Genomic DNA, 16,408 nt, shown 5'->3' with positions numbered 1-16,408 from the left:
TGTTAGCCATTTAGCAGCACACCGCTGGTGTCACTGTTCTTTTGTTGGCAGGTGCATACTTCTGGGATGCTCTAGCCTGTTACAGAATGGACTTCCAAACATTACTCAGGGTCTGTGAGGATGAGGTGGCTGAGAGGTCCACTGAACTTGGCCTGCCATGGCTTAGGGTGGCCTTGAAGGTACACTAGCTCAACAGAGTCCTTTTGACTTTGAGCTCTCTAAACATAAGACATGGTACCTCTGGTTGTTAAGCCACTCACTACCTTTTTCTTTTTTTGCTCCTAGGTCTCAGTCAGTCTCTCCACCTCCAGTTCTGTCCCCACCGAGGAGTCCCATCTATCCACTGAGTGATAGTGAGACCTCTGCCTGCAGGTACCCCAGCCACTCCAGCTCACAGGTGCTTCTCAAGGGCCGGCACCCCTGTGGACCTTCACCCCCGACTTCTCAAGATCCTTCCTCAGATACTTCACCACCCTCCTGTCACCTCAAGGCTGCCAGTTTTAGCTCTCTGGACAGAAGCCCTGCAGTGTGCAAGAGAGAGGACCAGAAGGAGAATGTCCAGAGTGCAGTCGAGGATGTAGCGGGAGTAGCTGCCTGCCTCCCCCTTGCCCAGAGTACCCCATTCGCAGGGCCAGCGGCTGGCTCCCGAAGCGTCTTGCTAACCCGCACTGGCACCCGTGCCCACAGCCTGGGCATCCGGGAGAAGATTTCAGCATGGGAATGTCGCCGAGAGGCCTCACCCAGGATGAGCCTGTGTGGAGAGAAGCGGGAGGGCTCTGGGAGCGAGTGGGCAGTCAGTGAGGGCTGCCCCAGTGTGGGCTGCCCCAGTGTGGTGCCATCTCCTTGCAGCTCAGAAAAGACCTTTGATTTCAAGGGCCTCCGGAGGATGAGCAGGACCTTCTCCGAGTGTTCCTACCCTGAGACCGAGGAGGAGGGAGAGGCACTCCCTGTTCGGGACTCTTTCAACCGGCTGGAGAAGCGGCCAGGCCGGAGTGAGCCCAGTGCCTTCCTCAGGGGGCATGGCAGCAGGAAGGAGAGCTCAGCAGTGCTGAGCAGAATCCAGAAAATTGAACAGGCCCTGAAGGAGCAGCCAGGCCGGGGGCTCCCCCAGCTCCCCAGCAGCTGCTACAGTGTAGACCATGGGAGAAGGAAGACTGGAACTTTGGGCACCTTGGAGGAGCCAGCAGAGAGCACGAGTGTGAGCTCCAGCAGCCGGGCAGTAGGAGTGGCTGGAGTTGGGGGGGAGGTGGGCCCACCCTTGGACAGGGAAGGCAGTGGTTCCATCAAGCCAGGGACCCCTGGAAATAGCCCTAGCTCCCAGCTGCTTTCGTCATCAAAGAGCTCCCCTGATCCCGCTGTGAACCCTGTCCCCAAACCCAAGCGCACCTTTGAATATGAGGCTGACAAGAACCCCAAGAGTAAGCCAAGCAATGGTCTACCTCCTTCGCCCACACCTGCTGCTCCACCCCCTTTGCCCTCCACCCCAGCCCCACCAGTCACTCGGAGACCCAAGAAGGACATGCGTGGTCACCGCAAGTCCCAGAGCAGGTAACGCATGCCCCTCCTGTATCTCGTTTTGGGGCCCGGTGGTGTTCTTTTTAATAGAGGATGCAGGAGCAGATTGTGTGGTGTGTCACAGGAGTGCTTGATGAAGCTACCGAATAATCTTAAATTTTGTAGTTGTGGTAATGAAAAATGAGATCGTTCTGCTCTTACTGGACATTTGAACTTCTCAGTGCTGTGCTTTGGGGTAGAGCTGGACCTTGTCCTGAGCTCTGTTGGAGGTTCCTTAATCCTTCGTGGGAAGGTCAAAGCCGTCTTATTTTTAGGTTGAATAGGCAATCCCTTGAGGACTGGTAGGATCTTAGCTTCACTATTACATGAAATGTCAGCACTGGAAATTTATCTCTTCGAGTGAAGAATTATCTAAATATTGCATTTTATCCTTAACAGAGTAGTGTTGACAAATTTACCATGGTTCTTTTCCTGTGGGGACCTTGGGCCGTATGGGAACTTGGGACCTGTTTTAAGATGGGATTCTCAGATCCTGAAAAGGGAGGAAAAAGAAAGGAAAGCAATTTTACCTGTTTCTCAGCTAAGTCCAAAAACTACCTGTTCTGAGGGTCCCACTGGTTTCCTGGTCAGTCAGTCTTGGCATTTCTGTGCCTGGATTACCAGGACGATCACCCCAGAGTAATTTGGGAGCTGGGGCTGCTGAAAAATGACAGGCTCTTGTTTTATCCATTGGGGTGGTATGGGAGCCAGCTTTCTGTGAAGACCTACCCCTACTGTCTTTCTCATGTAGCCCAAAGTCAGATGGGCATTCAGCTTTGTTGACTTCTGGGGATTTTTGAGTCTGTTCCTTTACTTCAGTCTTCATCTCATGGCAGGTGAACTTACCTGCCATGCCCAGAGGGGAAGAGTCACAAAGGTTCAGACTCCTGAACCAGAACAGCTCATGACTGACTGCCATGTGTTTGGGACTATCCCAGAATTCTCCCTTTAATCCTTTACCAGCATGCCAAAAGTATCTGCTTTGCCCTTATTCATCTATTTCTATAAATACCCTTGGTACACCTGCTGTGCGCCAAGCTCTGTGCTGGTCAAAGGGACACAGAGGCAAATAAGACATGGTTCTTCCATTCAAGGACTTCATGGTCTGGTACAAGGATAAGTCACAGATACTGTAATAAGCGCCACCATCCATGTCACAGTGCAGTGCTACAGAGACCCAGAGGAGAGGCATCTAAATTCCACTGGGGACCGAGGGGGAGGGGGTCTCTCTCAAGGAGAGAATTGCTGAACTAAATTTAGAAGAGCAAACAAGCAGTTAGCTAGGTAAGTAGAGGGAGTGGGGAAAGAGTTCCATCAATCTGAACATTTTACACGCATTCCCACACGTCACATTTCCATATCCGGTGCGTTCACTTTACACGAGAACTTAGCAAACTTCAGTCTGTGCTTTTGGAAAAAAAGAAACGGTTCGGAAAGTGCCAGGTGTTGTGTTTGTTTTTCTACCCCTAGGCTTATTTCCCTGAGAAGTGCAAAACGGTAAGTTTGTATCTAATATGCCACATGCAGTTCTTTATATGTTTTTTATGTAGAAAACTAAAAGCCAGGCATTTCTTCTGGTATTTAAGAAATCTGTTAAAAAAAATTCAGGGAAGAAACTGACTCTGTTGGTCTTGATGAAAGGCAATATGTTGGTCCTCCACATGGTGCCTTCCTGAGGCTTTTCAAGGATAATTTCAATAAGACTTGTGTCTCATTTGCTGACTTGAGGACTACCTGCATAAGATGTTGACTCTACTGTTATATCTATCAATGAAGACTTGATCTCACACCAGCATTTAAGAACCACCACACTCAGCCTTTGGATGTTTAACTAGTTGAGAAGTCTGAGCCAAAGGCAGAAATTTGGAAGTCATCAGGTATAAGTGGTGGGTATGGTGCTGGTCCATGAATATTTGGCTCCTAGAAAGTGCAGATGAGAGAAAAGAGACCTGAAGACAGAACTCTGAGAGACCCTGGCATTCAAAAGGCCAATTGAAAAGGAGAATTCTTCACAAGTACATAAAAAAATTGTGAGAGAGGTAGCTGAAAACTAAAGGCAATATGTCAAAGAGTCAGCAGAGGAGATTGCCAGCGTAAAGAATGTTTTATTCTGTTGCGTGTCACAGCGGGGCCTGGCAAACTAAGAGGATGGTGTGGCCTTTAGGACACATTTAGTCCTTGACTTGTCCCCTGGGACACAGAGTGTTGAGGAAATGAGAGAAAGGTGAGAGGGGTTCAGCGCTGTCCCTTCTCTCTCCTCCCAGGATCTTGCTGGGAGAGGGAGAAGATGCAGCTGGGGTCCGCACTCAGATGATGAGGAGGGAGGGCTATGGGCTCAAAGTACCTTAGGAGCCAAGAAGCTGTGGTTGAAATTCTGTATAGAGGGAAGGTTATCTAGGGGATGGAAAAGAAACAGGTGACTAACTGGAGGGAAGCTGCTACACATTGTCATCCTGGCTTCACCTTAGCAGAGATTTGACTTGTTTTAAATGCTCAGTCTTTCTGTTTCAATAGTACTCCCTGCACACGCACCCCTGCTAGCAGCCCTGGACATGACCGTCCAGTCTTGAGCCCTGATGGCTTGCTCAGTGCAGTAGCCAAGTCCCTGTTAGGAGGTGGATCTGGTACTCCATTCCTGTGGAAATGGTAGGTTCTTTTTGAGAATATTTTCTAGGTTGTAGAGCAAAGTTGTTGTTGAAAGCTCAGGCTCCAAGGGCAGGCAGTCTGGGCAAGTCCTGCCTGTCACTTCGGTCTCATCTGTAAGATCGCACAGTACTTGCTAGCATTATTGTGAAGCTCAATGAGAACACACACAAAGGTGCATTTGACAAGGCACATGGCATGTACTCAGGCTGCGGTCCTTCACACCCTCTGTCTCTTCATTTGGATGGTAAATTGGGATCCACGTTGCTGCTTTTTTCAGTAGCTGATTTTATCAGGAGGGCCTCTGGTCTTTACTATTGCCCGTGGCCATTCCCCAGCAAGGCAGCAGGGTTCTGACCCAGCTGGAATGACTCTTGCTCTTATCATCCACAGAAAATCCTTCGAGTTTGAGGATGCATCCAGTCTCCAGTCCCTGTACCCCTCTTCTCCCACTGAGAATGGTACTGAGAGCCAACCCAAGTTTGGATCGAAAAGCACTTTAGAAGAGAATGCCTATGAAGATATTGTGGGTGAGCAATGGTAGAAGTGGTGGGCTGGGCCATCACTGGGGGGCTGCAGGAACTGGAGGAGACACTTCCCAGGTTCGGGTTCACCTCACTCACTGTGGGCCAACGTGTCCCACCTTGGAAAACTCAGGGAAATGGTCTCCAAGGAAGACACCCTCGCAAGACAAAGCAGCTGAGTGACCAAAGTCTGGCCCTTAAGTGAACTGAAATCCAAAGGGCCTTTGGGACTACATGAAGGGGAAAAACTACATCTTCATTTCTTTTATTTTTAGAAAACTTAAGAGCACTTTCCTTAGCTGTGTGTCCTTAGGCAAATCACTTAACTATTGTGCGGGCCCTTGGTTTACTCTTCCAAAATGATGATGGTGATGTGAACAACAACAATGATAATAGTAAAATATTTCATAAGGTTATATTAGTATTAAATGAGCTAAGAATAAGACACTAGCAGATTCAATGTCTGGTGAGAGAGAGCCTGCTTCTTAGTTCAGAGACAGTCACCATCTCCCACTGTCCTCTCATGACCCCAGGAGTTCTCTGGGATTCCTTTTCTAAGGGACCAAGAAGATTCTGTCTTTTTGACCTATTATATCCTGAAGATGCCACCTACCAATGCTAACGCATTGGGGATTAGGCTTCATCATAAGAAATGTGAAGGGACACAGATATTTACTTTATTTATGGTACAAACCATATCAGTGTCATAAATTTTGGCAGATGGGATGAGACTCCTGAGTCACAGACAAAGGACTTTATTACTCACAGCACAGCAAGGCAGCACGAGCTTCATGTTCTCATGGATTCCTCTTGCTCACAAGTCCCATGATGCAGTGAGAAGGAAGCCCAGGTAGACTGTATCCCAGCCAAGGAACCCAAGTTTAAGAGACGTCAATCTTTTCAGGAGCTGCTGGCAAGCATGCCCAGTCTTTGCCCTACGAGGAGACATTATTTCTGATCAGGAAACAAATCTGCCTTTGCCTGGGCAGGAGACCTTATCTCTATCTTCTCGGTATAAACATCCGTGAAAATATAGTCTGGAACTGACCATTCCTCTTGCTTAGAAGAAGGACAAAAATTCAATACCCCATAGAGAACTGTCTTCCAGCAAGGGGAAGAATCTGGTATCGACAAACTTGATTTCAAGTTTTGGGGAAAAAAATAGATGTTCTGTTGGGTTTATTTTTAGCATTTGTTTTGCTTGCTTGTTTGTTTTTGAGATAGGGCCTCACTATGTAGCCCAGGCTGGACTGAAACTTTCTATGTAGCCCAGGCTGGCCGTAAACTCCTGCCTCAGCCTCCAGCATGCTGAGATTATAGGCATGTACCACCATGCCTGGCTATTTTTGGAATTCATTTTAATTCTGTCTTTATCCTCTTCTGTGGGGTGATTTGATTCTGCTCAAATAAAATTTGTATCTCAGTATAGGTCAGTGAATGGGAAAGAAGCAGCGTGCTCTGTGCTCACTTTGCTCCTGTTTTTAGTACTTGTCTTGCTATCTCTGTCTTAGGCCTTCAAGCTACAAACAATCTTAGTTAACACACAGAGAGAAGTAACCCAGTAGAGACAGCTCTTCAGAGTCTCAGAATGTGGGAATATTATGAAGAAGGGGTCATCTTGCTCCTTATTTGATCAGAGCCCTCACTTCATAGTTTTCTTGTAACTTGTTGAAACTTGTTGGGCTAGCACTTCTAAGGGGACAGTAGCCATCATCAGATCCACAGAAACACTGCTTTGCCATGAATGGAACATACAGTGTTTAGCCATGTGAAACTGGATCGTAGCAGGAAAGACTGTAGGGATGAGAGCCCTCTACCAGCAGTGGAGAAGGAGGCCTTTTCCTTTACCTCTGGGGAAATGACAGTTTTGTACTCATGGTTACCCAGAACTGGGAGGATCCGAACCAAGATTCAGAAGCTAGGTTAGCACCTAAGGAAGGTGCTTCAACCCCAGCTTTATCTTGTATAGCCCTCACCCCTTGCTCTAGCTCATCTGTCCAAGAAGCATCCAAGTCCTCTGTATTTTCTTGCTGCCTCATGCAGCATCCCAAAGTAAAAGAAAGTCTCACTATAATGAGTGAGGAGGCATCTCTCTTGCCTCCATTCTTACCCTATCCTCCCTACCTCCTGCACAGGATACATTCTAATTTTCTCTAGTTTGGCAGAGATTGTAATGGTACCAGTGCTGCCCAGGGATCTTGGGAGCACTAGTATGGCTGCTTCAGTGGGCAGAGAGAGCTGTAGTTTTTTTGTTATCCCTCCAGCATACAGGCATGGGCAGTACCGTGGTCCTCACTGTTCTCTTGACAAGCTTTGGACAGCCCTTCCACACTGCCCAGTGATTTCAGGTAGGAATATGTTCTACAGCAACTGAACTGAAATAAGAAAAGGAGATAGATGGCTTCACCAATCTCTGTCCAGAGTTACTGATCCAGGGCTCTGCTTAGGGATGTTTAAAGCAGTGTGGAGGGGGAATAATTTTAGAGGCACTGTCCAAGGCAACAGAGCTGTTTCCTGGTCCTTCTTAAGTCAGGGTAAGGATGATAAGAGGAGACAAGTATGTCTGGGCCTCTGCCCTTCACTCATTAGAGAGACTTTTTTCTACTTTGGAATGTTATAGTAAGATGCAAGAAAATATAGGAGCAGCCAAGCACCAGGGGCTCACGCCTGTAATCAGGAGGATCACAGTTAGAGGCCAGCCCAGGCAAATAGGGTCTTGAGACCCTATCTTAAAAAACTCCATCACAAAAAAGGACTGGTGGAGTGGCCCACAGTGTAGGCCCCTGAGTTCAAACCCCAGTCTGCCAAAAAAAGAAAAGAAAATATAGGAGCAGCTTGGTTGCTTCTTGGATGAGTGAAGTGAAGTGAAGCTAGCAGTAAGAACTGTACGGGGTAACGTTGGAGTTGGGATATCTTCCTTACTTGCTTTGATCTTTGAAGTATGTAAAAAACAAGGGGAAGAAGAGGGGTAGGTGTAGAAGAAGGGGACAGGGAGTGACCAAAGCCCTGTTTGGGATGTTTGGGTTTTATAGGTGGGGTGCAGGTGGGTTGGAGAGTCTGTAGTTAATAAGACAATGCCCTAACTCCTTTGAATGCCCCAGGCTGAATTTCTAGGACCTGACCAGGTAGGGAGAATATTTTCTGTTAGATTCTGGTTGGCTTATCTCTTTCTCTTTCCCTGGAGAGAGGTTCAAGAATTTAGAGCCCCCACACCCACCCCTGCACGCTTTAGGGGTCTCTCGTTGCTAAACTCTGAATGTTGGGTTTCATTTTTGCCTCAGAAGAAGCAGGGGCTGTAACTTCCTGGAGCCCTTTTTGGTCTTGCCCAGCCTCTGCTCTGTGGGATTAAGGCTGTTTCATGTTCCAGCTGGATTATCCAGCTCCATGCTGCCTCAGGTCCCCAGGGGCAAATGGAGCATTGTTTCAGGCATATGATAATGGGACTGTGGGTAAGCAGAGAGCAGCCAGCCTGAGCGCCATCTTGGGTACAGCCCATTTGTCTGGAGTTTCTGGTCTATGAGAGGTTGAGGGCCAGTTGTCCTAGAAACTAATGGGTCTTTTCTGTGGGCATGGGCTTGAATAAGGAGGCTTGGGATGTTCACTGGCTTCCCAGCCACACCAGGCATGATGTCTGGGGAGCTGGGGTGGAATACTCAGGACAAGCTGAGGTTTCTTCGGCTAATTTGCAATAAAAGGGTTCAAAAAGAAAGTTGCTGCCTTGTTGCTTCCTGGGGCTGTTAATTCTCACCTCTAATCTGACATCTGCCCTTGGAGATGCTGCTTTTCTACAACGCCTTATAATCGTTTGCATTCTAAGCCTGACACTGAAAAATGCACCCAAGGAAGAAGCTTGTTAGGGAGTTATGTGGAGTGGCCTCGGCGCCCGACCAAGGAGCCTGGGCTGCATTCCTGCAGAGATTCCCACTCCCATCAGCTAGCTGGAGCCAAGGGACAGCTTCCAGGAACTTCAGTGGGATGCAAGCTGGGGACAGGGCCAGTCAGCCAATGCTGCAAAGCCTTTTGAGCATCCACACTTTCCTTCTCTTATTCACCCTCAGGCTGGGCAACAGTAAGGAGCAGAAGCACTTACCAGGATGGAGGTTGCAGCAGGAAGCAAAGCAGCCAAGAGGTGCAGCCCAGGGAAAGATGCCAGGGCTGTTGGGAATTGGTGTCAAGGCTTGGAGGGTGGGTAACAGCTGGTCCAAGGGGAGTCAGCCCCTAGCCTGTCCCTTTCTCCACTGTGTGTGGGGGGAGAAGGGGGAGGGGAGGGAGGAGGCGGAGTCCTGGAGAAACAGCCAATTGGAACCAGAGGAGGGTTGGGAAGGAAAGCTGCAGACCCAAGGCCTTAGCAGTGGGTGTGGGCCAGGAAGCTTGGACTGTGTTTGGAGAAATTCTTTGCGCCTGTGCAGTTACACACACTCCTTCCCTAACTGATTCTTCTGGTTGAGGGGATTGGGGGAGGCATTTTGTGTATGGTTAACAACCCAAGGAGCTGTGGGGAGGAGTGGGGATAGGGTCTGGTGGGGTTGGTTCTTCAGGAGGATCCACATGATAAGTTTGGGCTCTGACAAGTTCCTTTCAGAAGAGGGCAAAGCAAATTCTTGGTGATACCTTTGGCCCTTATCTCAACAACAAAGCTGGGAAAGGTTAAGACCTCTTTGGATTTCCCAGCTAAGCTTGATGAGACTGGGCTCTCAGGGCCAGACTTCCTGAGAAGGCCTACCTCTTTATCCCCCTCCAAGCTCAGTGTGGACTGTCCTGAGGAAGCCCTGTGGGCAGGAATGTAAGTGAAAGTCTTACAGTCTACCAGGCTTCCTGCCTCTCCTCTTAAGCCTGTTAGATTTTCTACACTGCTCTAGTTTCCCTAGCTTTATTTCCTTGTAGGATGTTCTGAACAGTATTTCCCAGTCTTTGCTTTGGTATTTACTTGCTCCCAGTGGCTCTTGGACTCAGGGTCTGCTTATTTTTTGCATATGCCTAATCCCTGGGCACCCTTTCCACCTGAAGAGAGAACTGGGAATGTCTAAGACAGCTCCAAAAGAGTTGTCAGAAATAGTCTATGAGGTTGGGGGTGTCAGGTGACTAGCGCTGAGAAGGAATGAAACTGAAGCTGGGAGGGAGGGTGGAGCAGGACAGGGCTTAGGTTGGAGCCAGCTGTCATTTCCTGGAAGAGTGATTAGTGTTTTGATTATATTAGAGAAGAAAGAGATTGGCATTGGGGCTGGGCAGGAAGAATGGGCATTGAGGCCTTCCTGCAGCCTAGTTTCCAGAGACAGATTAGTATGAAGAACCTGGTGTTTCCAACTGTCTTCTCCCAGATTGTCACTGATGTGTATCAATATTGTATGTCAGTTACTTCTCTACAACCTCATTATCCTCCATCTTTTTTTTTTTTTGAGCTTTAGATCTTGTATCACTGTTCAAAGCTCTGATTCTGGGGAAAAGAGGAGAGAAGGAGGAAGGATGGAGGACAAGAGGATTAGACTTGGGACTTATGGCATGACACTCAGAAGCTGTTACAAGTTTAGAAATATCTATCTAAAGGAGTGGTTCTCAGTGGGAGCTATTCTATCCATTTTCCATCCCTCTCTCCTTCTCTTCCTTCCCCCTCCCTCCTTCCTCCCAGGGGACATTTGGCTGTGTCTAGAGACATTTTTGTTGTTATAACTAAAGAATGCTAATCTCAGCTAGTGGATAGAAGCCAGGGTTGTTGCTAAACATCCTACAAGTTGAATAGGTCAGCCCCCAACTCAAAATGTCAACATCTTGGAGAAACCCTGATAAAAAGGTCTTCCTATAGGATGGGGGTGAGGATAAGGATTCTGACTGGTCATCCATCCATCATTTGGATTTGATGAGCTTGAAAAACATGTTCTGCCTGCCCCCATCTGAGGTGATGCTCTGGTCCAGCTTTACAGAATCAGGAAGAATGTGTCCTGGCATTGTTCCATTCTTAATCTCCTTCACTACTTCACCACTGCAGCATGTACATTGGGGAGGGACTAAGAAATAGAAAATCTAACCCAACTCCTCCTGAAGTGTGCCTCACAGTGAGGTAGGCTGGAGAAAACCTGCTGGGTTTGGTATTTGGCTTCTTGAAGCAGGACTGCTGGGCCAGCTCTGCTTAGTCAGGGCTCTGGAATGGAGACAAGTCACTTTAATGGCATGACTGTGTTACAGGAAAAGTTCTGCTCTATTGCTGGGGACTGCGTGGTGTTGGAAATCATTTAATCCAGTCCCAAATCTTTTCTTGACCCATCCCTGACTCATAGTTTACAGAGATTTGTATTGCTCCCACTGCGGTCCATTTAGCTGTGGCTGAAGTCTTCCCTTCATTGCCCCCCACCTCTGCGAAGGCATTTCCTAAGTTCATGGTGGTTTCTCAAGTAGTAATAAGTAGATGCCATAATTTGGGGGAACCTCAGCTTTTTGAGGAATCTCTACACATAAGGTTTAGTTTTTCTCCTGTGCCCTGTTTCAGAGAGCTTGCAGTTCCAGGAGTCTTTGTTCCCAGTCCCGTAGTGCTTCTGCTTGCTTCTTCTACATCCTAGAGTCTGAGCTGCTCTAGGGTGTAAAGTGCACGCAGGCATCTGTAGGACAGGTGTGGAGCTCAGCAGTCATCTAGCTTTTGTCCTGCTGCTGCTGTTGATGCTTCTCCAGGTGTGTTGACCTCAGTGAAGCCTTATTTTTGTCACTGGTACCTAGGTCCCAAGTCCCAAACAGTGCTGTTGGGACTGGGGGAAGATATGGAAAGACGAGAAAAAGGAGAGTGAGGATTGTATTCATTTGGAGTCCCCACGGCCTTGGTCACCATCATGATTTTCCTGGTGTCATTAAGCCAGGACTGACATAGCACATGATATTGTTTCATTTTAGAGAAATCTAGTGATGGTTTGGAGGGGAGAGGGCAGGAGGGCACAGCTCGTGAGAAAGGACGTCTCTTGCCAAATCTTATACTCTTCAAGGGCAAGGACTATGTTTTAAACTTTTCTGAGATTTTCTAGTAGTACCAATACAGTACCCACTACCAGGGATTTTAGAAACTGGTACCAAGAAGTAAGAACTCTCCCACCCTACTCTTTGGTCCAGACTCCCTCCCTCCAAGCCTTTGGCACCTCCCTGTGTCACTGCAGGAGGGTTTGTGCCAAAGGGGAAGGGATGATAGTTCTCTTTTTGCTGAGATCAGCAGTAGAGGACATAGGTGGACACTACAGTGCAAGAGATCCATTGAAAAAATAATTACCGAGCACGTACTACTTGCCATTCACCATTCTGGTTGTGGGGATTGCCTCAGACAAGATCCCTATCCTAAAAGACTTATTGAACAGTGACAGGTAAGAGGGAGTTCTGGCAAAACCCTGTTTCGTAGAGTTCTTTCAGTTCCTCTATGCCTACTCCTGAAACTTGGAGATGCACTGAGAATTGCGTAAAGGACAGCTGTATGACCTCTGAAAGCCTGTCCTCCCTAGAAGTGCATATCTCTGGAGGGTGCGGGGGTAGCTTTACCAGGAGAGGGTCTGGAGCCAGGGACAGACTCCTACCGTTGGCTTTGTCCTCTGGCTGGGCACAGGCAGGGGTAGCTGAGCCAGTCTTGTGCAATCCCTGAATTTATAAAGCAGAGGCCAGACAAGGCTGTGCTGAGCTGAACTGGGGGTGTGGGGGGGGGTAGCTCAACTTCTGGACGTGGAGCCAGAATCTGTTGGTAGCCTCCCCACTGCAGACAGGCATCTGCATGACTCATGAGCTGAAGGGTCCAGCAGAAGCCATTCTCTTTGGTTCACAGGAATTCTGCTTGTTTATTTGTGTGTGTGTGTGTGTGTGTGTGTTTCTTTCTTCCCTTCTCTCCCTCTCCCCCTTCTCTAACTTCTCCCCCTCTGCAGGAGAGCTGCCCAAGGAGAATCCATATGAGGATGTGGAATTAAAGAGCCGAAGAGCCGGACGAAAGTCGCAGCAACTGTCTGAGAACTCTCTGGACTCTTTGCACAGGATGTGGGGTCCTCAGGACAGGAAGTACAACAACCCACCCGTGCAGGTAAAGCAGTCCTGACATGCGCCTGCAGGAGGCCACGGTGGGAGCCCATCCTTTCCAGGCGCTGCCCAGCTCTTACTCAGGTTTCCTCCCTCAGTATCGTTTGGCAGAGGAGGTTGCCTCAGGAACTTCTGCCATGTTGAAACCCCTGTGGACAATTGAGATGACTCTATGGGCAATCTGACCTATCTTCTTTCACTTCCTGAGCTCTGAGCTGCAAAACTAAGCCAGGAACCTCTGTAGTCTCCTGTCAGTATTCCTTTTCCCCTTCTGTGGGAAACAGGAAGACAGGCCTTGGATAAAGTCTTACTACTCAGCAACTCTGTCAGAAATTATCCTACTACTGGTATTTGGGGGCCAAGTATAGGCCCCCAAACCAGATTTGGAGAGCCAGTTGATATCTGGAGCCACTCTTATTAGAGGGAGTAAGAAAATGTCTTTGAGGAATGACTGAAGGCAGAATGAGAGGAAAGATGAAAGGTCAAAGGAGGCTGGCTGTTAGTCATAAGCTTGTTCTGGTCTTGTCTAGAAAGAGGACAAGCAAGGAAGGTGAAGAGGCAGGCTTTTTTTCTGATCTACCCAGATAACCCTTAACTGTACAGATGGAGGGGCCTAGACATTTTATAACATTGTCAGAGAATATCTAAATGCTTTCTTACGACTTTGGGTTCCTGATCATTTCAATAAAAAATTTACTCTTCTAATGTGTTTTGTGTAAATAGGCTTCTGTTGAATTTGTATTGCCAGACTGATTGGGTAGGGAGAAGAAATTGGAGCTGTAGAGAAGAAGGAGGATTTTCTGAAGAGTGAGAGGGGGCAGATCCAGACCCCTGTGCAGGGGTCCTTGGAGGGTGCCTGTCTTCCCAGTAGTATGTGGGGTCCCCTGCCAGTAAGGCACCCTGTCTGCAAAGCATTAATGTAAGTGGGAGGGGGTAGATCAGAGCTGGAGAGAGGGACAGCCCAGGACCTCATTGTGAAGGAGCCGGTTAAGTATAGGTCTACCTCACCCAGCGTTGGTAGCCAGCGCTCAGCCAACCCTTGCGTTGCTGCTTGGAGGAAGTATGACCGGGCCTCTAAGATCACACAACAAAGTAGGGCAGCATGTAGGTTATGGCTTCTGCCAGCACAGTCCTTCTAGGACTGGTTCCATCAGCCAAGCTCAGTAATCTTTGTCCCAAAGTGCAAGAGGTCCCTGGAGAATTCTTGTTTTACCTTCTCTTTCCACTCAAACGAGAATGCAGCTTCTTAGCCTCTGCTTTCTTTTTTTCTGGCGGAAGTATACAACTTCCTTTGGAGAAGCAAATATCTAATCTACCCCTTGACCTTTCCAGTTAGCAACTAAGATCTTAAAAGAGCCCTGGTAAGAATTCCAGCATCAGATTGGAGAAAAGCCAGGGATGCCAGTCTACAACTTTGATGCCCAGATCCCCGCAGACAGGTACTGGCCAAGGCATTTCTAGTGGGCCTGTCTCTAACATCCTCTCCCCCATGCCAGCTGACCCTGAAACCCAGTAGCCAGTCCCTGCGCAGTGGGAACTGGTCAGAAAGGAAGAGCCATCGGCTGCCACGGTTACCCAAGAGGCACAGCCATGACGACATGCTGCTGCTGGCTCAGCTGAGCCTGCCATCTTCACCTTCCAGCCTCAATGAGGACAGCCTCAGCACCACAAGTGAGCTGCTGTCCAGCCGCAGGGCCCGCCGCATTCCCAAGGTACCCCCCCACAGAGGGGCAGGTGGGTAGGCAAGCAGCCATCTCTTCTCTGGCCTGCCTGCCTTCCTTCCCTAATCTGTGCTGCTTCCTCATTTCCCTTTGAGTCAATTCTGGGTCCACACACTGTCTTCTTTTTCACCTGGTTATTTCCCTTTTCTTGATGAGGATGCATTGACTATTTTTTGATGCTCAGATGTTACAGGGGGCGAAAGTTAGGTGAGACTCCTAATTAGTAAGTGTGGTGTGTGAATTTAGTGGCTTTCAGGGACCTAAGGATTCAAATACAGCCTTTTCTTTCTGTAACTCTGGAAATTGAAGAGTTTTCAGCAATGATTTGCACACATGGCCATCACACCTAGGTCCCCAGCCCAAAAGCAGCAGGATTTAGCCAAATGGTATTTTTAGCCCACAAACAATGCTTGGGTATATTGGGAATTTAGTTTCTTCCTGTCAGAGCCCCAGGTTATGGCCCAGAGGGGAAAGGCTAGAATCCTTGTTCCTGTTTTGCCTCTGAGAAGCTCTTTGTCTGGGTTGGTTCAATGACTCTTGGGACCCAGAAGCTCCCATCCTGTCTAGTTTGATCACAGTTCCTTCCTCTGGGGAGCTAAGTTTAGTGTCCTTGACTTGGGGCAGGAGACCACTTCCAGGGGTCAAGGTAAATGGAGAACTACCAGGCATGGCTGGTGAGTCTGCACATGAGTCTCTCAATAGAGAGACTAGTGCTGGGCCCAATAGGTGGAGTGCAGAAAGCTTCCACTGGTAAGCTCTTAATCCACCTTCTTGGAAGTAAGTACAGCTAGTGTTAGGGTTACCTCATTCTCCCTGCTTTTCTCACCCAGCTTGTCCAAAGAATTAACTCCATCTACAATGCCAAGAGGGGAAAGAAGAGATTAAAAAAGCTATCCATGTCCAGCCTTGAGACCGCATCATTGAGAGGTAGGCTTTGACACCTAAGCTGGTTTAGCTCTCTGGGGCCCTTAGGCATTAGGAATGGGGAGAGGCATGGACTAGCCTTAGTTTACCTTCCTTGGACTGGTAGTGGAGTCTTTCTGCCTTCTAGGTTGATAGAATCCTTCCAGGAATTGGCCATGTAGGAAGGACTAGAGGGAGAAATCAACCCTGGGATGAGTTCCTTCAGACTTTGGGCAGTGAGGCCCTGAGTAGGGAAGAGGGTATGGGAATTTGCTTCTGGCAGAAGGAAAGGCCAGACTTAACTGAGTGCCGTGGTCTGTTTTCCATTTCAAATCTTGGCCTGCCTGAGGCTGGGCCCTTATGTTCCAGGCCTCTAGGCCTCTCTGCTGGCTTAGCCTCCAGTTGAGGCCCTCAACTTCCCTGATCAGGCCTGGAGAGGGGTTTGTATGTAGATTAAGATTAGCATAGGAGGTCTGAGCTCTGAGAGACTCTGGTTTCAAGGCAGTTGGCTGCCGCCCACAGATATTTGTCCATTGGCCCAGAGTAACCTAAACCAGGTTCTGATCCATCCCTACTGAGAAAAGTTGAGAGGGGAGCATTGAAAAGATTTGCTGTGAGGCAGGGCCTCAGCAAGCATACACTCTTGTTACTTTTCCAGATGAGAACAGTGAGAGCGAGAGTGACTCCGATGACAGGTTCAAAGGTAAGGCCCTGCACCCCTTCCCAGCCCTGACTGTGGGGACTCAGCCCTCCTTTCCTTTGCAGGTATGCTCCTATTGTCCCAGGCTGGCTTGGGTGGAGAGGCCCCAGGCAGGTATACTACTAGGCTACCAGAGCAGGAAGCTCCAGGGAAGTCTGTTCTTACGGTTTAGCCCTTTAACATTTAACATTTCATGGTAAATCCAAATGTTAGTCTCCTTTTGCCAAATTTAAGGCTGGTGATTCTTGCTCATACTTTTCTAAGCCATTTTCCACTGGAATTGGGCAGGAGACTGCCTGGTAAATACTGTAAATCTGGAGAGTTAGAGATGGCTT

The 16,408-nt window shown here is 48.4% G+C and overlaps 1 protein-coding gene across 14 annotated transcripts in view; it reads left to right on the top strand.

The window, feature by feature from the left end:
* The window catches only part of Dennd2b (DENN domain containing 2B), a 152,219-nt gene that overhangs the window by 117,683 nt on the left and 18,128 nt on the right, over nt 1-16,408 (top strand). For 11 of the 14 annotated variants that reach the window (XM_020183506.2, XM_020183507.2, XM_074041060.1 and 8 more), the window contains 6 exons: nt 286-1,548; nt 4,591-4,727; nt 12,602-12,753; nt 14,246-14,461; nt 15,301-15,397; nt 16,032-16,076. In XM_020183506.2, coding sequence (XP_020039095.1) covers nt 286-1,548; nt 4,591-4,727; nt 12,602-12,753; nt 14,246-14,461; nt 15,301-15,397; nt 16,032-16,076 — 1,910 coding nt within the window. Of the gene's footprint in view, nt 1-285; nt 1,549-4,590; nt 4,728-5,615; nt 8,851-12,601; nt 12,754-12,776; nt 14,462-15,300; nt 15,398-16,031; nt 16,077-16,408 lie in introns of those variants that run through there. The other 3 variants (XM_074041067.1, XM_074041066.1, XM_074041068.1) reach the window with 3 other exon arrangements.

The sequence above is a fragment of the Castor canadensis genome, chromosome 1 (genome assembly GCF_047511655.1).
Source record: "Castor canadensis chromosome 1, mCasCan1.hap1v2, whole genome shotgun sequence".
NCBI lineage: Eukaryota > Metazoa > Chordata > Mammalia > Rodentia > Castoridae > Castor > Castor canadensis.
The sequence above is the reverse complement of the archived record's forward strand: the minus strand, read 5'-3'. Positions and strand labels throughout refer to the sequence as shown.